At 45.6% G+C, this 21224-nt stretch overlaps 1 protein-coding gene across 7 annotated transcripts in view; it reads right to left on the bottom strand.

Moving 5' to 3' along the window:
• Positions 1–5273: 5273 nt before the first annotated feature.
• Positions 5274–21224, bottom strand: part of GYG2 (glycogenin 2) — a 34549-nt gene continuing 18598 nt past the window's right edge. For 4 of the 7 annotated variants that reach the window (XM_045994387.1, XM_045994390.1, XM_045994386.1 and 1 more), the window contains 5 exons: positions 20098–20320; positions 18708–18839; positions 8469–8573; positions 7234–7341; positions 5274–5590 (listed from right to left, as the gene is read on the bottom strand). In XM_045994387.1, coding sequence (XP_045850343.1) covers positions 5429–5590; positions 7234–7341; positions 8469–8573; positions 18708–18839; positions 20098–20320 — 730 coding nt within the window. In that variant the 3' untranslated portion in view covers positions 5274–5428. The remainder of the gene's footprint in view (positions 5591–7233; positions 7342–8468; positions 8574–18707; positions 18840–20097; positions 20321–21224) is intronic. The other 3 variants (XM_045994389.1, XM_045994392.1, XM_045994393.1) reach the window with 3 other exon arrangements.

The raw sequence follows: 21224 nt of genomic DNA, 5'->3' as shown, positions 1-21224 counted from the left end.
TACTTTGGGCTTCCAGCAGCAGACATTGGGAATTAATCTCATAAACAGGGGAAGGGTGTGTTCTCTCTTGGAGGGATGCAACCCCAGGCTGGCAGCCGCCTTGCAATGCCAAGCTCTACTGTCCTTTGCCTCATGGCCTCGGGATGGCTGCAGCAGCTCCAACTATCACATAGGCATTCCAAGCTGAGGGAAGAAGGGCCTTCTTCCTAGCTGAGTCTGCCCCTGTTAAGGGAATTTTGCAGATGTCCTTAGCACGGGACTCCTGCTTCCATCCATAGAAACACCTAGGAATTGAGAAATGGACTCTTTGAAGTGGGGCAGTGTTGGTCCCATCAGCCTAAAGGTGATTCGGCCTTTATAACAACTTGTCTAAGGTCTTTGATACATCATTTCCAAATTAAATGATACATCATTGCCAAATGAAATGATACATCTTTGCCAAATGAAATGATACATTTTTGCCAAACTAAATTGCTTACTTAGCAAACTTAAATGTTCCAGTTAGCTTATAAGCCTCTGGAATTTCTGCAAGAAACCTCCTGGGCTTTTTTTTTTTTTAATATTTTATTTATTTGACAGAGAAATCACAACTAGGCAGAGGCAAGCAGAGAGAGAGGAAAGGAAGCAGGCTCCCTGCGGAGCAGAGAACCCGATGTCGGGCTCGATCCCAGGACCCTGAGATCATGACCTGAGCCGAAGGCAGAGGCTTTAACCCACTGAGCCACCCAGGCGCCCCGTGGGCTTTTTTTTTTTAAACTTTCTTGCTCTTTTTTCTTTCATCCTTTACGACTTTCTTGTCTGCATCAGAGTCTTTTTGAGTGAAACTTTGTTTCCGCTCAGAAGACACTGCCAATATGCAACTCTACACAAGTGTATTTCAATGCAAAACTGACTCAGAAAATCAGACCTGCAGCAGGGAGGGGGGAGAGGGAGGCGCATGGGGGGAAGACACCGGCCCAGCGGGAGTGCTGCCTGCAGGTAACAATGTGGAAGTCAGCTGCACGGAGCCCCAGGACGGTGATAAGCGGAGGCATTCCAGGGGTTGGGGCAGGGCCCCACTGATAGACAACCAGACTGAACAAGCCTTACTTAATCTCCAGGGCTCTTTGTCTTTACTTGCCCTGAAACCTTGGCAACTGGTCTAACCGGTTAGACCCACTGTAGTTTAACTAAGTGCCCAGAGGCAAGACAGACCTCTCCCCTCCACCGTAGGCTCCCAGCCAGCTGGAAACGGAGTTTCCTCCCAGACTTTGGTGCTGGGTCTGCAGACACAGCAAATGGAGAGCTTGGGGCAACCGCTGAACCCCCAGGACTGCCTGCCAGCTCCCGTGTCTGGTTGCCCTCCTCCTCTACATCTTTAGTGCATGCTCTGCATGAGTGTGACCAGGATCTGAGGGACCTGGGGGTCCGCTTGGATATCCAAGCTAGGGAAATTTTGCAGAAAACGGTCAGTGCTAGTTGGCCCCAAGGATCAGCCAGTTAAACATCGGACAGGGTGTTCACGGGCACAGTGGGCTGTTCACATGAAAAACACACAGTGAGACCCCTAACCTCGCACAACGTGCCAAAGAATGAATGCCAAATCCACCAGAGATGTAAATGTTAAAAAAAAAAAAAAAGAAAGAAAGGTAAAATGTAAAAAAACAAAAAAAACAAAACAAAAACAAAAACCAAACAAACAAAAAAAACCTCAGGGTAAAATCTTTGTCTTCTTGTGTTAGGAAGACATTTTTAAAGATAAGACAGTCAAAGCCTGATCTACTTTATAAAACTCGGTAAGTGAGTGTCTATCAAAATGCAAAGCTGTGTGCGTCCAAGAGAACCTCGAAGAAAAGGCAAAGAGAAGCCACAGATGGGGAGAAAAGTATTTCCAAATGAATCCAACTCCATAATAACGAGAGAAACCATCTAAGAAGTGGGCAAAAGCTGTACATTTCACCGAAGCAGATATAAATGACTAATAAGCATATACAAAGATCACTGGTCTGCATTTCTTTATTCAGGACTGGCCGCCAGGAAGAAGCCGGGTTCTGCTTCAACCTGTTTGCAATCCTACACCAAAGCTCATCAGCACCGAGCTGTTCAAGTGCATTCAAACACGCACAATGCCTTCAGCAAGATAGGATCAAGTGATAATACGATACTGCCTTCCTCTGCGTCTACATACTTCACCCACCCAGAACAGTCACTACATCTACAGGTGCTTCTTTCCTCCTGCCCCCAAATAATTGGTAAATATTTCCAGAGCAATAAAATGTAAACACACACACACACACACCATCTTTTATGCACCAAAATATTAGTGATAGTATACTTCAAATCACATCTCTTGGGGTCTCAACTTACACAACTGTGTAGTCCTGACCTTACATAGCACAGTTTCTGGCATTGGCCTCTGTTCAGGGAACATATTATAGCTCTTACCCAGATGTTACTTAGAAACTCTCAGAATGTTTTGAACTACTCATTGCATAAGGACATGTCACAGGGCCTGCCCTACAGAGAACTCAATAACCATGGGATGGATGGATGGACAGATGAAAAGGATGGATGGATGGATGGATGGATGGATGTGTGGAGGTATGGATGGATGGATGTGTGGAGGGATGGATGGATGGATGGATGGATGGATATGTGGAGGGATGGATGGATGGACGGATGGATGTGTGGATGATGGATGGATGGATGGATGGATGGATGGATGGATGTGTGGAGGTATGGATGGATGGATGTGTGGATGGATGGATGGATGGATATGTGGAGGGATGGATGGATGGACGGATGGATGTGTGGATGATGGATGGATGGATGGATGGATGGATGGATGATGGATGGATGTGTGGATGGATGGATGGATGGATGGATGTGTGGAGGGATGGGTGGATGGATGGATGGATGTGTGGAGGGATGGTTGGTTGGATGGATGGATGGATGAATGTGTGGGTGATGGATGGATGTGTGGATGGATGGGTGGATGGATGGATGGGTGGAGGGATGGATGGATGATGGATGGATGGGTGGATGGATGGATGGATGGATGTGTGGAGGGATGGGTGGATGGATGGATGGATGGATGAATGTGTGGATGATGGATGGATGTGTGGATGGATGGGTGGATGGATGGATGGATGGATGATGGATAATGGATGGATGTGTGGAGGGATGGGTGGATGGATGGATGATGGATGATGGATGGATGTGTGGAGGGATGGGTGGATGGATGGATGATGGATGATGGGTGGATGTGCGGATGGATGCATGGATGGATGGATGGATATATGAGTGGGTGGTTGGATAGATGGAACGAAAAATGGTATGACGGGTGAAGAAGTGGATGAGGGATGGGTGGGTGAGTGCTTGGATGAAAGGATGGGCTGATGGATAGATGGATGCATGGATGGATGGATGGGTGAGTGACTGGAAGACGGATGGATGGATGGATGGATGGAATGAATGAATATGAAACACTGAAAAACAATACTAGGAAATGGGTAGCTTCCCTGGAGAGACCTTAGAGAATTTCACACAGTGAGAAGTAAACAGTTCTACATATTTTACTGCTACTAGCAATTCTGAAAAAAAAAAAAAAAAAAAAAAAAAAAAAGATTGGTGATTTAAATTTACCGTCAGACAGACACCCATGTCCCTTCCCTCTGTTACATATAAAATATTATTCTGATGGCTCAGAACACATGCAAACACACACCAGAAGGGACACCATGTTGCTGTTTTAAAATTTTAATTGAAGTGCATTAGCATCCATTGAAATCAGAAGATATAGACCAGAATGCATAACAGAAGTCTGTGTTGAACAGACACCTTAAGCCATTGAACTACTGTCCAGAAACAGGAGTTCTCTTCCCCACAGAAGCTGAACCAGACTCAAATACCCATCACCTGGACTCCTCCTCCTCAAGTATGTCAGACTCTGGCTCCTGCTTTTTGTAACCCCAAATCACAGCACCCAGCACCCCTGGTCTTTCCCCAGAACAAGTTTATAGTGTTACTCTAATGATTACTATTCCAACTCAATCCCTGTAAGGCTATATCCATATGGCTATCTTCACTTAGCCCCAGAAGCATCATATGTGTGATGCCCAACCATGACAGCAGACCATTACCACCCAGACATAAAGGAAACAACCCCTCTGTAACTCCTGTCTTGCAAAAAAGCTCACACCACAACTACCGTCATGCACTCCCCCAGATTCCCCTACCCAAGGGCTCAGCTGCTTGACACGATGTCAAAGTGACCAAACACACCCACCACGTTACAGCATAGCCACCACGATGTGGTCCAAACTTGTCTGTAGGTAAGCCTTTGATGTACCCCTCTATGCATGATAAACAAACCATTCTAACTTTTTAAAAAATCACATTTCCCTCTCTTTAGCATGGTAGTTCCCATGTTTAGGAGGTGGCCATGAGCTGTGACTCTGTGAGAGCTGTTACAACACACTGCATGAATTCACAAAATTAGGATACTTCTGAAGATGAGTATTTCCTGTAGAATAAAGCATCCAGTCTCATAAAACTGAGAATTCTCCCCCAAACGGCAGCACTGAAATGGTCTGAGGAACACGGTGACTTGACTCGTTATTTAAGACTGAGGTAGTGATATCCAGCAGAGCACAGTCAATTGCGATGGACGGCAGACAGATCCGCCTCTACACAAAGACCCTCTCCAGATCCTGCCCATGTGAGTGAGGTGTCATCAGAACCACCCGGAGTAAACCCTTGGTTCTCTCCAACCAAGAAGATGCTCCATCTGCCACGCCAGCTAGACTCTCCCTTCCAGGTTACAACCAGCATTTCTCAAGTCGGGCTCCCGCCAACAGCACTTGGCAGTCCCACCAGGTTTGGCAGAAGAGAAACAACAGCTGTGTGTTGCTCAGACATGCTCTGCAAAGTCTACACCAGAGTCACCCTCAAGATGTCTGAACATCTACCTAGTCCCCAGGGAAAGGACTTTCTATCCTCGAGCCTTCCTGAGGTCTTGAATACATATACTGGTGTCATTAGCTTAGGGGCAGAAGAGAATCTGCAGGGATGTCCAACCTCACATGGGATAGAGATTGGTAGCATTGCCCAAGGCAGCATCTTGGAGCTCCTTGAAGCAAGACCAGAGAGCATGAACAAGGATCTACCAGAAGTTTATCCCTGCTCCCATTTGCAGAGAAGGAATGTTGTCTCAGGGAAGCCAAGAAAGCATGGATAGCTTGGATCAGCAGGGCAGGAGGGTAGGAGGGCTGTAAGTTGGGATTTTTATGGTCTACATTATTTTGTGAGGCATTCAAGTTGGTCAGCCATAAATAGAGGCACATGGTTGAACACCTGTTCCCTCCAAAGGGCCTGGAGATGTCTGTGCTCACGGGACCATGCAACAGAACACTGCCTAACCACACTCAGCACAACGTGAGCCCTGGAGTTACTGCAGAAACCGGTCCAACTTCTCCTGGATGCGGGCGAACGCATCCTTCCCCATGTAATCGATGCGTCCCTCCTCCCATTTTCTCCTTTCTTCCTCGGGACTCAGCTCCTTGACCTTCTCCTCGATGGAAATCTCGAAAACAGACATGGCCAGGTCAACCTAGGGAGGACAAGCAGACGGAAGATGGTTTCTGGGGCCATCACAGGCATGACAGAACATCCGACTTAGCAAGCGGTTCTACAAAGGAATCCCAGTTCTCTGGAGCAAAATACACGCCGAGATTCATACTCTTAGAAGATGCTTTCCCTGGCCATGTTTTGTGAAATTTTACAAAATACCAGTGTATATGTGTTCACTTTTTCATAAGAAGTGTTTTAACTTTTACCACTCAACCATTTTACACACACACCTTTAATGCTTCTACGCACCCGAAACTTCAATGTTTTGTATCACCGTATACAATCAAATTACGTGACATCAAGAAAATGTTCGCCTTAGAAGAATAAAACCTATAGTAGTCTGGACAGCCTGCCAAAGCCATTTAAATAATAACCCTTGGTTTTCTGCTTGCAAATGGCAGGGATTTTGATCTTCTTAAAGCCAAATTAAAAGAGAATATATACACACATATAAGCAAACACACACACACACACACACACACACTCCTTTTGTTTGGCACAACAGCAGAGTTTCTTAAGAACCCCATCATGGACACCTCTAGAGATCAGTTCAAAATACTGCATTTGGCCTTGACTACATGGACAAAAGAAAAGGGAGACAAAGGGTTTTCTCCACTTTCTAGCAGTACCAGAAGTACTGCTTTTCTCCAGCAGGACCTTCTAGTCAAGGTGCCGTGCAAACTAAAATATGTATTATATAGTGGGCCATCTTGCAAATATTGCTATAAACTAAATATCTGGGTCACCCCAAAATTCACACCAGCCCCAGGATGGTATGAGGAGGGGGGCCTTTGGGAGATGGTCTGGTCGTGAGGGTGGAGACCCCATGAATGGGATTCGTGTCCTTATAAAAGGGACCCCAGAGAGCTCCCTCGACCCTTGGTCTGTGTGAGGACACAGCAACGAGACAGAGGTCTATGAACCACGAAGCAGGTCTCAGCCTGACCTTGGACTTTAGGCTCCCAGGACTGTGAGACATAAATGGACCATGAGCATAAGCCCCTCAGGCTATAGTAGCCAGCTAACAGCCACTCAAACAGACCCCTGTTCAATACTAGCTTTCCTCAGAACCCAATGCCTGGCTCCAGAGCCATATTAACTATTATGGAAACTATTATGTCATTCAATCGCTATTAGAAAAAGATTTTTTTTTTTTTGATAGTTTTCATTCAGCGTATCCATGGAAAGAAGAAAACTTAAGACGAGGACATCTGGAAGAGGTGAGAAAGCACGGCCTGTGCCATTTGGTTCCAAACGTTCGCCCCCAGATTTTCCATCATTATCCTCTTCATTTGAGAGAGCAGCTCACGAGGCAGTCATTCCAATGCTCGCCCACTATACGGAAGGACAACAAAGCCCCAGACCGTCAATTAACTGTTGCAGAACAGTGTTTCAGGAGACAAAGGCCGTGATGATTCAGGACAGGAAAGAAAGTGACCAAGCACCCCAGGCAAATGCTGGAAAGGAGGAAGATGAATCAGAGGCAACGAGAGAAGCAGGCAGCCTTATTTCAACAACGTCAGGCTGGGCATTGAGGTAGCAGCTGGTGCGTGAGGACTGCCGGCCCCAGTGATGGTGGACAGCAACCAGCAGGAGGGCCTGGCAAGACAATTAGGGTACCACCTCCAAAGCATCCTGAGGAATGGGGTCCCCGGGGACATCCACAGGGGGCTCCAGGCTTGGTTCCAAGATTTCCACAGGTGGGCCACCTTCTGCTTTATCCGCGGGCTGCTAGAAACATAACCATTCCATCGTTAGTCCGCAGACGGCTTCACACGACTACAGTTTTAACCACAAGAACTGAGAACTCCGTCAGGGAGAATGAGATCAAAGGAACGTGTCGTGTCGAACGGCCCTTTCCACAAAGACTAGAAAGGGGAGCTTCCCCCTTCCCACCTTCTCCCCTCACACCCACCATTTCTCACACAAGATGAGAGGCTGGAAGTTTTTATGGGATGCACCAAAGGTAATTTTTCAGACAAGGACTCAATGGCAATTCACCCCTGAATAACATGGGGTTACGTGTACTGACCCACACACGGTCGAAAATCCACGTATAATTGCTGACTCTCCCAAAACTTAACCATAAACAGCCTATGTTGACCAAAAGCCTTACCAATAACATTAAAGAGTCAATCAACAGATATTCTGCATATTCTAAATATTTGCATAATCTATATATTATAGCCTGTATTCTTACAATAACATAAGCCGGAGAAAAGAAAATGTGATTGAGTCAGTCATAAGATGTGAAAACACATTTATAGGATGGTACTGTATTTATCAAAAAAAAAAAAAAATGTGTGTATAAGTGGACCCGTGCAGTGCGACCCTGTGTTGCTCAAGGGTTATAAACCATATAGTTTATACCAAAAGTCCATGGAAGCATTTTACGAAGCTTGTGTCTCAATAAGCACAGCGGAGTCTGAGCTCAATCTTCTCATGAGGCACAGTAAGAAAAGCCCAGATTCCTGAGGGAAAATTAAGCAAAAACAGAGGTAGGACTCATAATCCTTCAACACTACTATTAAACATGGGTCCAAAAATCCTGCCAAAAAAAAAATTTTTTTAAAGGGAGAATATATGTCCTGGCGATGTTACACCTTTGTCATTTCTAACTCTTCCTAAAGGACAATGGACTAACCAAATGACCAACAGAAATTGGAATGGATACCCAGGTCCTATATAGACTGATGAATCACAGCCTGTGTTCAAGGTTGGGAACGATCAGATTCAGAAAGATCAAGGGATGAAGAAGAAAAAACACGGGCCATCTTCTTTGGTATTCGATGGACAAAGACACACCAAGAAGACAACAGGAGACACAGATGTGCATAAAGATTGCAAATGAGGTGTACCGAGGAGGTCTGGGTCCCTGAGGAGTCTGCACATTGGGGGGAGGGTGGCGACAATGGGTCACACCTCACTCCAGCGGATGTCTCAGGTTCAGGCCAACCTATCGTCTGTCATAAAGAAAGAAAGAAAAGGAAATTAGGACAAATCTCTTGCAAATATCTGAAAACACCCAATCTATTTTGTTTGCCTCCACGATACAAGGCAGGGTGACAGGAACAGGTGCAGGGCAGATGGTGCCAGGTTCACCCATTCCTGCATCTGGTCTTCTGTCCCCATCTTCCTTGTACCAAGTGGAGTCACACGATGACTTCTCACCCACACCACTGGGATGTGGATGTGAGTCACATCCACCGACGCAGGAGACTTTTCTTAACCCTCTTTACTCACAGGTCAGGTGAAGAACAAGATCCATCCAACCTCTTCCAACTGGGGTTCCATGAGAAAACAAACCATTCCAGAAAGCAAATCAAGGCTTTTCTCAATGTTTTGTTCTCAAGTTTTCTCAATGCCTTTAAGGATGGTCCACAGCTAAGATCATTCCAGGAGCACGGGAGACAATACAATGCATGGTGTGCGATGACTGGCTTCAGCAGGAAGGCCTAACTTTCTCTCGGGAGCCACAGTGGACAAGGAACGCCCTAAGAGAAGCTGGACCAGAACTCCAGGAGGATCCTGGACCCCTTGGTGACTGTGTGGAGCCCAGCATGCTTTTGGCACCACAGCTGACTGGGACACAGACATAGATTTTTACCTATTTAGGGTTGTTTGTTATACAGCAAGCCTAAGCAATTCATGGTCAGGAAGCAAGTTTGTGCCCATGGCTGGAGGCCATAAATAGTCCAAAGGCTTCTGCAAGATTGTCTGCCACAGAGGCTAGAAAATATTGAGACATTTCCCTGCTGTCCCTGCAAACACACTGTAGAAATCACGTGGGCAGGGTGGGTTGCCCCTGTGATAGGAAAACAGTAAATGCACCTGGCAGCCTAGCCCCCCTTGAGGTAACCAAGAAGCTGCAGGAAGATTATGAGCAGAGAGTTCAGCCACACAATGAGGCTGAGGAACCCATAAATGATGAGGGATTCAGGAGGGACCTTCTGAACACCACAGGCTTTCATGAGGGAATGCACTTAAAAGGGAGACTGGAAATAGAGCAGCTCTTACAAACACAAAAGCCCAACTTCACACCAGCTCAAACTCTGACCGGGTGTGGGCAAACCACCTCTATGAAAACTTTCTGCCAGGGAGGAAAAAAAAAAAAAAAGAAAGAGGAAAAAAAAGCAATGCATTCTGGATGATGATGGTAATATGATTCAGAGCTCCCAGTGATCTCTGTAATTTTTCCATATGCAGTGTGTTGTGTGGTATCAAAAATCAACTAGCACAGAGCCAGACAAGACCAAATGAATGAAGACCAAGAGGAAAAACAAAGCCAAACCACAAGAATAGATCTACATGAAATCCAGATAATAAGACTGATCAGACATGGACTATAACCAAGTGCAAGAAACACTTTAAATAAAGGGACAAGTTGGAGAATTTCAGTGAAGTACGGAAACTGCCCTATGAAGTATTTGATGTTTATTGGGGTCAAAAATACAATAAGTGAAATTAAGTGTTCAGGATGTGTGTTTAACAGCGATTAAACACAATGAAAGAGAAGATGAGTTAAATGGGAAGGAGGCCAGTAGAAAGAAGCATGGAAAGACAGGTGGGAGAAGAATACAGAGAGGGGAGTCATAGTGAGAGCAAACAAGGTAACCAGTCGTACTGAAGATGTAATTAGGATTCCAGAGGGTAGGAGAGTGGGTAGAGGGAAGGAGAAAAAGAGGGAGACAGAGAGAGAGAGAGAATGGGCAGAAGGAAGACAGGGCCAGGCTACAAATTCCAAGCAGAAGGAATATAAAGAATAAAAAACCCAGAGCCATAATTATAAAACAGATGACCAAAGCCCAAGACAGAAATCTTTAGAGCAGCCAGAGCAAAGAGACAAATGACCCTCAAACACATACGCATGAGCCTGGAAGATGAATTTTCAGAGAAATAATGGCAGTCAGAAGATTAAGAAACAACATCACCCGAGTGCCCTTATACAAAGAAACTACCAAGTGAGGATTCTACGTTCAGAAAAATATGGCCCCCCACATGAAGGTTAAATAAAGGAATTGTCAGATATACAGATGGAGGAGGGAAATGTTCAGCATGAAGCTTGAATTAAAATAAATGATAAAGGAAGTTCTTTGGGGAGAAGACAATGATTACTGATAGAATGGAAGATGGAATGAAAATAAAATGATATAGCTTAAGGGGACTTGGACTGTATAAAGTAGGTGTAGAATGAAAATAGACAACAAGAGAACAAAATGTGGAGGGAAATGGACAGTTTGAAAGCTTTCTGGGGTTCTTCTACTCCCCGAAGCGGTAAAGTCTTTAATATATTACGTTATGTCAAAGTTAGGAATGAAAACTGGAATCTCCAGGTAACCACTTAAAAAATAATCAAAATAATGCAAACTGATATGTAAATAAATGAAATAAGTAAAAACACATTAATCAATCCAAAGATTAAAAAGCGAGAAAAAGATCTTTCAAATCGGTGATCATGAAAAGCAAACCAAGGGACAGACTTAAACATAAATGGACTAGTAATTACATTAAATGTCAACAAACTACCCCAGGTAAAAGGCAAAAAGGTATTCAGATAAAAAGAAGACAAAACCTCATTCTGAACATCTTAAAGAGTTACATCTTAAACATAAGAACACAGAAAGGTAGACGGGAAACATGCAGAACCACATGGTATGTTTTATCTTTTGTCTGGCTTCTTCAACTCGGTATACTTATCCTTTGCAACTTTGCTGCCTGGATCAAAAGTGCATTCCCTTTGGTTACTGAGCAGTTTTCCAGTGTGAGGATGGACCACACTTTGTTCATACTTTGACCTGTGGATGGACACTTGAGCTGTGTCCTGTTTTGAGCTATTACAGATCAATCTGCAGGGCTCCTGGGGGGCTCAATCAGTTGAGCATCCGCCTTCGGCTCAGGTCGTGATCCCAGGGTCCTGCGATCGAGACCAGAGTCAGGCTCCCAGCTCAGTGTGGGAGTCTGCTTCTCTCTCTGCCTACCACTCACCCTGCTTGTGCTCTCTCTGTCAAATAAATAAAATCTTTAAAAACAAAACCAAAAGCAAATCAATCTGCTATTTTTGCATGATCATAAACATTCATTTCTCTTGAGAAAACACCTAGGAATGAATTGGTGATACCACACACTACAAGCAGGATGGACATTTCAAGAAATGACTGGGCGGCATCTCACTTGCAGATGATATAAAGGTGTGTACAGCATAACCAGAAGAATCCGGACAAAAACTTAGCATTCACAATGACACTATTTGTCATAGCCTCACAAACCACCAAAAACCAGGAATAAGTCTAGCAAAATGTATGCAAGATCTGTCCTTTAAAAAATAACATATTGGGAGAAATTAATAATCATCGAAAAGTAGAAATACTCTAAATCCATTGAGTGTAAGACTGAAACTTTGGTGGTATTAGTCTTTCTAAAACCCAGCTATAGATTCAACACAATCCCAGTCGAAATTCCAGAAGATGGTTTGTTTTCCAAGACACCGCAAAGCTGATCCTAATATTCATATGGGAACTTAAAGGAAATTAAGACGAGGTAAGGAAAGAAGAAAAATGTTGAAGGGCTTGTATGACCCATATTGAGACTTACTTTAAAGCCTCGGTAATTGTGGCAGTATGTTACTGTAATTGCAAGAAAGGGAAAAATAAAAGAATCGAGAATCTGGAAATGGATCCATCCACATATAGGAAAGGAAACAAAGCAGGTGGGGGGGAATGATGGTATTGCCATCCCCCAAATGGGGGATGGCATTGCGACCCCATGCCGAGTTAATGACAGACCCTCATGTAACAGTTGTGAATGTTGACCCCGAACTCATTCACTACCTAACATCCATTCAACTGGATTATGCCCTTACCTATAAAAGATAGGAACAATAAAAATTCTGTAAGACAACCAAGGTGATTATCTCCATGACCTTCGTTTACGGACAGACTTCCTAAAGAGTAAACAATCCATAGTCCTCATGAAGGATATATTAAATCCCGGCTAAACTAAGAACTTCTATTCATTGAAGGATGCCGTGTGAGGATTCCAAAGGGAACAGAGTAGGAGAACGTATTTATACCGTACTACTGAAAAAGAACTTGTATCTGAAATATATATAAATTGTGAAAACTCCAACTTACCAATAAAAAAGGAAATGCCAAAGAAAAACAATGTTCAAAATATTTGAACAAGCATTTCCCAAAGACTCAAAGCTTGATAAGCATCTACCTAAGAATTGGCTTAAGTCAACTCAACGCCATCTTATACTTGCCAAGTAAAAGCATGAGGAGATGCCCCACGTGCTCACTGGCACTTTGGAAGAAAGCTGAAGACCTCAAGCCATCAGGACTCCCCCACCCTACTAAGGGTGCAACCACTTGCAAAATCGTTGGCTGAATCTATTAATGCAAAAGGATATACATGCGTGCCTTCTGATCTAACAACCCCGCCATTAAGGATAACCTCTCCAAAAATGCTTAGCAAGCGCAACTAAATGCATGTATAAGGTGGTTCCTAGTGGGGTTATCCGTGTTACCCAAAATGGCAATGCGTCCACCAACACTAGAATTAAACAATACATTATATCTTGCTACAATTTGATAATATGCAGCCCACGGAATCAATGAACTATCAAATCCCCCAATAAGACGAATGGATCTCCTAAAGATGTCAAGTGAAAGACACCAGACCAAAAAGTACATACAGTTGGATCCCGTTCATAAGGAGCTCAAAAGCCCTCACAAGTAAGTAGTGTGGGTCAAGGTCAGGATAGCCTTTCCTAGTGATTGGGAGGGTACGAGAGGTCTTTTGGGGGTGAGTTTCTGGATCTGGATTGTGGCGATTTAGGAATTTTTTTTCACTCTGAAAATGCATTAAGATGTATACTTATCACATACCACGTGCACCCCCCTTTTTCTACATGTATGTTATCCCTCAAAAAAAAGTTTTATGAAAAAACAAAGATGTTCTAAGAAACCACAGTAAAAACAACCAATAACTTCAAAAAACTAAAGGGCATTCTTCATTGTTTCATTAACTTCATTCCCTCACTCACAATACTGGAACACACAACACTTGACTGTGAAGACAGTAAAGGGCAAATATTTTTTTCTCTAAAACATTAATTTATATATGGGAAGAAGATTAGACATTCAGCTTTACTTTGGAAAACTGAGACCAAACTGTCAATACTCTTGCCATCATTCGAAGGCTGCTATCTTCAATACGGATCCCACATTCAGGACCTAGCTCTGTCTATTGATAGGAACTTATGAAAATAATCTCTCTCTCTCTTTTTTTTTTTTTTAGACTGGGTTCCAGGTCCCCAAATTCAAGATCCAGAATCAATAAGTCAATACATGGCCGGTAGATGGCAGTTACGCTTCATAATTAATTCCATATAAGGCACTCTGCCTGGGGTACTATCCCCCAGATACTGTGAAAGCATCCCTTCCTTTTTTTTGTTTGTTTCTTTTTTGTTTGGTTGTTTTTTTTTTGTTTGTTTCAAGTTTTAATTTAAATTCTAGTTAGTTAACATATAGTGTAATATTGGTTTCTGGAGTCGAATTTAGGGCCGCATCCCTTCCTTTTAAAAGCCTGAGGACTTTATTGATTTTACTTATTTATTTTTTTATTTCTTTTCAGCCTAACAGAATTCATTGTTTTTGCACCACACCCAGTGCTCCATGCAATACGTGTCCTCTCTATTACCCACCACCCAGCTCACCCAACCTCTCACCCCCCACCCCTTCAAAACCCTCAGGTTGTTTTTCAGAGTCCACAGTCTCTAATGGTTCATCTCCCCTTCCAGTTTCCCTCAACTCCCTCTCCTCTCCATCTCCCCATGTCCTGGGTGTTCTTTGTTATGCTCCACAAATAAGTGAGACCATATGATACTTGACTCTCTCTGCTTGACTTATTTCACTCAGCATAATCTCTTCCAGTCCCGTCCATGTTGCTACAAAAGTTGGGTATTCATCCTTTCTGATGGAGGCATAATACTCCATCGTGTATATGGACCACATCTTCCTTATCCATTCATCCGTTGAAGGGCATCTTGGTTCTTTCCACAGTTTGGCGACCGTGGCCATTGCTGTTATGAACATTGGGGTACAGATGGCTCTTCTTTTCACAACATCTGTATCTTTGGGGTAAATACCCAGTAGTGCGATTGCAGGGTCATAGGGAATCTCTATTTTTAATTTCTTGAGGAGTCTCCACACTGTTCTCCAAAGTGGCTGCACCAACTTGCATTCCCACCAACTGGGTAAGAGACACATGCGTATCATAGTCAAGCCCTGAGATGTCTTCAAGAGTCCATCACTACAACACATTATTTAAGGGTGGTAGGATGGAAAGGCAGAGACAGATGGGACGGGAATAGGAGATCGAAGGATGAACCAGATACCCCGAAACACTCTTCCTTGTGTACATTCTTTTTATTCCAGCAAAGTGTGCAAAGTGCTGTGGACTGCCAGCATAACCCCCACAGCTGTTCAGGGTTGAGTCCATATTTACGTATCCAAGTGGCTTCATTTCCATCTCCAGCCCTTTCTCCAGCACCTGCCCATTCCTGAGCTCTTTTCTGGATCCCTGTCCTCCTCCCTGGGAAATAGGACATACGCAAGGGGTGCTCAGAGTACTCTGTCCAGAGCCCCTTCCCCTCTGAGTGTCCAGGACATGGAAAAGTGAATCTGGCAGAGTCTCAGACACCTGAGTCCCCCCCCCCACCCCCCCGCCACCGCCTTTTTCCCTTGGATCATCAGAGACAGCACCCTCTGGTCATAATTACACATTTCAACAGACAAGAATACGTTCCCTTTCTGCCTCTTCATGTTTGCGGGATCCCTTCTTCCTCTGAGCACGTTAGTCGAAATCAAAGTTAGGCATCCAGGTGGGTCATCCTGTACTCCTTCCTCTGGCTGCTTCCTTTGCAATTGCAGACACAGGTCCTTCACTGCAGGGGCCTGCTGTCTGGAAATGTTTGCGAGGCCTGGGGTGTGGGAGTGTGTAGATGAGCTGGAGCAGGGCCAGTCCACTAGGGCTGCCAAGACGAGAGACTGGAGTTCCACGGTTACTTGTGAGGACTAGTGGATTATCCTGAGCTGAGCACACTCAACCCACCCAGGGCGTCATCTCCCCTGTACCCACCCCTGGCCTTGGGCTCAGACTGCACTGAGCAGAGCACGACGGCAGCCCGAGATCCCATCTACAGACCTCACTTTCTGTAGGGACACAGAAGGGTTTTCATTTTCAATGACATTCCTTCTCTCATATGAGGATTGTTCTGAACCCACTTTTCTCCAGTTCTTATGATATTTTCCCACCGTCCTCCTTTCCCCAACATTACCCCTTAAGGATGGGGTTGGGTTCGGGACCACAGCAAACTTGTCCAAGTGGCACCGCAATCTTCTGCCACGGATGGAGCCAGCTGACCCAATGTCTGGGCTGCTGTAGTGGACTTGTGTACTTGGATTGCCACGGTCCAGCTCAGCAGGCGTTGAGGGAACCCCATCCTGAGATGCAGGTTCTTTCTGTTGGCTTTGCCCAGAAGCCCGGTCCCTTTTGCAGGAAGATCTCGCCTTGACCTGGCTCGGCCGACTTGGGTTGAAATGCCGCTTGTAAACACTCAGACACAAGGACATCTGTTGTGTACATCAAAGGTTCACCAACAATTATGAAGCCAAACTAAGGTATGAAGCAGATACCAAAAAAAGCCACAGCAATCAAGGAAATCAACATTAATGAACCCAATGTGGAGAAGACGGTATTCGTGGAACCGAAGCTCTCTTTGGACTGTGAATATGTTTCTGGTTCTTCTGAGATGGGTACAGCGTGGCCCACGGAATTCAAGTCTCCTAGAGTTTCTGCAAAATCTCTGTCTACACTGGGCTTCCTTGATTTTTCAGGACTGGTGACAACCCATGGGGTCCCACCAGCGACCAAAGGATCCAGAGCCCACACTTGCTTTTGAAACAGGGTTGCTGGCGGTCCTTGGGAATGGGGTGGTGTCCATGGGATCAAGAACAGGTTTTATCAATCACGTTGACATCATTCTGTCAAGTGATTCTTATTCAGACAAAGCTTCTAGACATAGCTAGAAAACAGCTAATACACACTGCCAAATGATAGAACGCGATTAAAATGGGATCACTGGGAATTAGAAACAGCGTTGATGAATGAGTCCGTGGTCTCTGGAGAAACAGGACCGATAAGACTTACAGATTTACAGGGAGGTATTCTGAGAGACTGGCTCGTACAGTGATGGGAGGCTGGCAGGGTCCCTATCTGCCTTCTGTAAGATGGAAGCTGAGGAAAGCCAGTGGTGATAGTCCGTTGGGTCTAAAGACCTGAAAACCAGGAGCACTAATGCTTGAGGGCAGGAGATCATGCAAATCCCAGCTGCCACACAGCAAGTCTGCCCTTCCTCTGCTTTTTGTTTGATTCAAGCCCTCCATGGGCTGGGATGAGACCCACCCACCTTGAGAGGTTGGGGGAGGGTCTTCTTCATTCCAAGTACCCATTCAATTGCTCATGTCTTCCAGAAACACCCTCACGGAAACCCCTAGAAATGACCTTCTACGAGCTATCTGGCAGCCCTTAGCCCAGTCAAGCTGATGGATAAAATCAACCATCAAGGTGCAAAAGGGTTTTCTGAGCATTACTTAATTGAGTCCACGTGTCCGCTAAACATTTGTGGGAATGCTGAATTTTCTTCCTGACCCCATTTCTTCCTGATCCCCCCAGGCGGGGCTCCTGGTGACAGAACAGGGAGTTGTACACACACTGTAAGAGCTTAACAGACCGATTCTTCACATTCCTACAAGAAGCCCACGCCCTGTCTTGAACTCACACGGGACGCTTCCCGGGACCACATATGGACCGGGAGGGGGTTTCCTGTACCATCAGGAGGAATGAGAAACCAGGAAACTCTCCTTTTCTCCTAACACAGCTGAGGGTCTCACTTTGTCTGGGTTGATGTGACCTCCAACCTCCAAGGCTATCAACAACTTGACAATGCGATTTGTTCCGTTGTATAATAAAGAACAGAGTGCCATCTACGGACACGTTTGCTACAATTTAAAGAGCGACTATTCCAAACCAATGAGACACAGTTTTCCCAGACCTACGTGAAGCGCATGGAAAAATATATGACGTCCCTTGACACCATAGCCCAGATCCATCCGAGGACGGGAATTCAGCACACCCAGCCTCAGCAGAAATGAGCACACGGGTCCACATTAATCTCCAAGTCATATTTGCATTGGTGGTTTGGCAAACACTCTCCGGATGTAGAACCCTGTGGCCTGGCCGCGGGGTTCAAGGGAGATACAAGCAACGCCTTTCGAACCTGACAACTCGGGGACCCCGCAATATCAGGGTGAGACCCACACCTGTTGTCAGGGTGCGTCTTAGCTTCCTGTGGCTGCTGTAACGAATGTAACAAACGCCCACATTTGTTGCCTATCTGGGCGGCTTCAAACAATGCAGACTGACCACCTTGCGGTTCCGGAGCTCGGAAGTCTCACATGGGTGTCACAGGGCTCACGTCAATGTATGGGCCACCGTGAGATCCTTCTGCAGGCTCCAGCAGACTGTCCATCTCCTGGCTTTTTCCCACTTCTCGAGGCCCCCGCAGCCCCGGCCTGTGGCTGTGTTCCCCTAACGCCAGCAGAACTGGTGTCTTCTCATTTCTGTCTGGCCTCTGTTTCTTCTGTGACATGTTTAATCAGCGAATCTCCCTCTGCCGCCCCCATATGAGGACCCTCGTGATGACACAGGGTCCACCTGGAAAGCCCAGAATCATTCTCTGGAGGTCCTCAACCTGACCACACCAGCCAAGACCCCCTTTCCTGATAAGGTAGCATGTTTAAGTTCCCAGAATTAGGACGCGCGCATGTCGGTGGGGGAGCATTATTCAGTGTACCCCCCGGGGCACGGTGCAATGATCTACATGAACGCAGGACCCCTTGAAGCTAGAGGACACTGCAGATGGGGCCATGTCCTGGGAGCCCCAGGAGCAGACTCTCCACTCTGTCTCCTTGGAGAGCCAGCATCTGATTCTCTGATTCTCCAGGCATACCCGTGAGGAGGTTGGGTTTACTTACGTCTTCTGAATGGCATCCCTTGGGTGAGGGAGGGGCGTCATCCGTGACCACAGTCTGCTCTGAAGGACCCTCGGCAGGCCAAGGCTGGCTGGGCCCTGCCGCTGGTTTTGTGCACAGCTCCCTGATGCCAGCCTGCACAGAGAGGGATGCACTTAGTAAGTCCTCCTTACCTCTTTGTAACTCTCTGGCTGCCCTGGGGACCCTAAGACCTGTCCCAGCCTCTTTGTGGCCAGCACTCTCCTACCCTATCATCTGCCCTCAGTAAACACAAGCTCGCCCAAGGAATGCACCCAGACTTAGGAAGCTGGGCCCCGAGAACATATAAACAACCTATCCATGTTCTGAGCTGGCCATGCACAGAGCCTCATTCTCTGGAAGCAAAAGCAAGCGCTCTCACACCCCTGGGAGGACACAGAGAGCCCCCAAGCCCATGGGGCTCCTGGCCATGTCACAGGTCACAACGTAGGCTACAATAAAGCAGGTGACAGGTGCTCCTTCAGGAAGCTGCCCCTGTTGTGGCCAGAACAACCACACGGCACACGGCTCCTAGAACTGCTCTCGACTGGCCATATTTCCCAGAACTGCCTGACTCGATGTCTTCATTTCCTTTCCACACAACGCGAGGCCTAGCCAACGACCCAGCAGAAAACAAGAGGCAACACAAACACAGATAAACTCCTATTCCCTTGCGTGAAATGACGGAAGAAACAGAGTCCTCCCAAAGAGAAGCAGCACCTAGTTCCACGCAACGAAAACCACGGCCAAGACCAAAGTATGGATTCCCTTCCTTTTCCCATCAACGCGAGGGCTGGTGGTCAACGGTGTGGGACTAATCCACATCCTGATCATAGCCATGATCGGGTAATAAAGTTCCCTGGAAACAAATTTCAAGAGGTCTTTTGCAGGACAGGTGTATCCACAGTAAACTAGCTGCACAAACACGACTATTTAGAGCAGGAAGGGTCACCATTTCGTTTTTTTTTAAAAATCAAATTGGTATCAGTCAAGAGTTTCCAAAAGCCTCTTCAGCAAGGCCCTCCAAGAGCTACTTGAATTGATGATGCAAATTGGCAAGGGTCTCCTCGAACAACATAGCAATCAATCATCCGCAGGCACTTAGCTACAAGGGGCTCTTTCCCTGATGAAGGCGGCTAAGTGAAATAATCTATTCATGCACCAACCCTCTCAGTCACAGCCACATTTTGGCACATTAAACATTCATGATTTGGAGCCAGAGAAACAACAAACCAGGGTATCTGCCATCCTTTTTGAAAGACAGCACGCAGGAACAGGAGGGAGCACTTCAAGAACGTACACCGGGTATCGATTCGATCATGCACAGTGTATGCCCATTCTCCACCCCTGCTGTTAGAGGGTGTCACCCGCTTACGGAGTGTCCTGGAGATGCGCGTTCTTCCTCATCCCGGAAGCTTCCGTAAAGAGGCAGGATGCCGTCCTGGTAGATTTTCCACCAGAGGTTAAGGAAGGACGTCTGGTGCTCGTTGGCCAACCCGGAGCCCTCCTCCAACACCGACCCCGTCTGGGGGTTGTACTTGTAGTTCCATGGCTTTGTGGGCCCCAAAAAGTGAACCACCTTCACGCTTGAACCAAATCTAAGGAAGAAACACAACACATTCTACTTTCCACTTGGAAGTGATTCCACACGCACGGAAATTGCCCCCAAACCACAAGGCATGTCAAAGACAGCAGCCCATCAATGCTTGTCTCAACCCTACTATGTAGACCTGCATTTTTTTTGCTTAGAGATCATTTCTTTTTTTTGCAATCAACATTGCGAGTATTTCGATTTCTACCTACCAAGAAACATAATCATCACCCAGTGGGGAAATCCCTCACACTAGAAGAATAAATCAAGAGCCTTATAAAGACAGACAATATGGTAGGTAGCCCAAACCTTCATCTCCTTAAAACAACAGGGACCAAAAAAAGAGAAAAAAAAATCACTTTTATAGTAGATGACACAAGCCGCAAAGAAGAAAACTGGCTTCTCTTACAAGATTCTGAATTTTCTCCTCTCAACCTTCCTAAACATTTTTTTTCCCCATAATCATCTTCCCATGAAATTTTAACACTACATTCACACCAAACATCCACAGCCTGTATGTACAAATCTGCTTTATACATTAGAAAGAATAGGATGTTTTCACTCCCCGAGGACCCACTTCTCCTTAGAGGCAACACATTCTCCGTTAAAAATGTGCGCTCTCCCATTATCTTTCCCTATATTGTGCTCCGATTTCTCACTGTTGTTTACAACAACACCATTCTCGCAGCAGCGAATCTCAAACATTTTGGTCCTGGGGCATCTTGATATTCTTAAAAATGCACAGAGGACCCAGAGTTTTGCTTTGTTCATATGTGTCCTATCTGTCTGTGTTTACCACAACGGACAACAAAACCGAGAGACCTGAAAACGGATTTAATCAATTCATTAGAAATCAATCGACCCATGAGATGTGGGTGTTCCTGTGACACATTTTCATGAAAAATAACTGT

This window comes from Meles meles, chromosome X (assembly GCF_922984935.1).
Source record: "Meles meles chromosome X, mMelMel3.1 paternal haplotype, whole genome shotgun sequence".
NCBI lineage: Eukaryota > Metazoa > Chordata > Mammalia > Carnivora > Mustelidae > Meles > Meles meles.
Note: the sequence above shows the minus strand (reverse complement) of the source record. Positions and strands in the feature narration are given on the sequence as shown.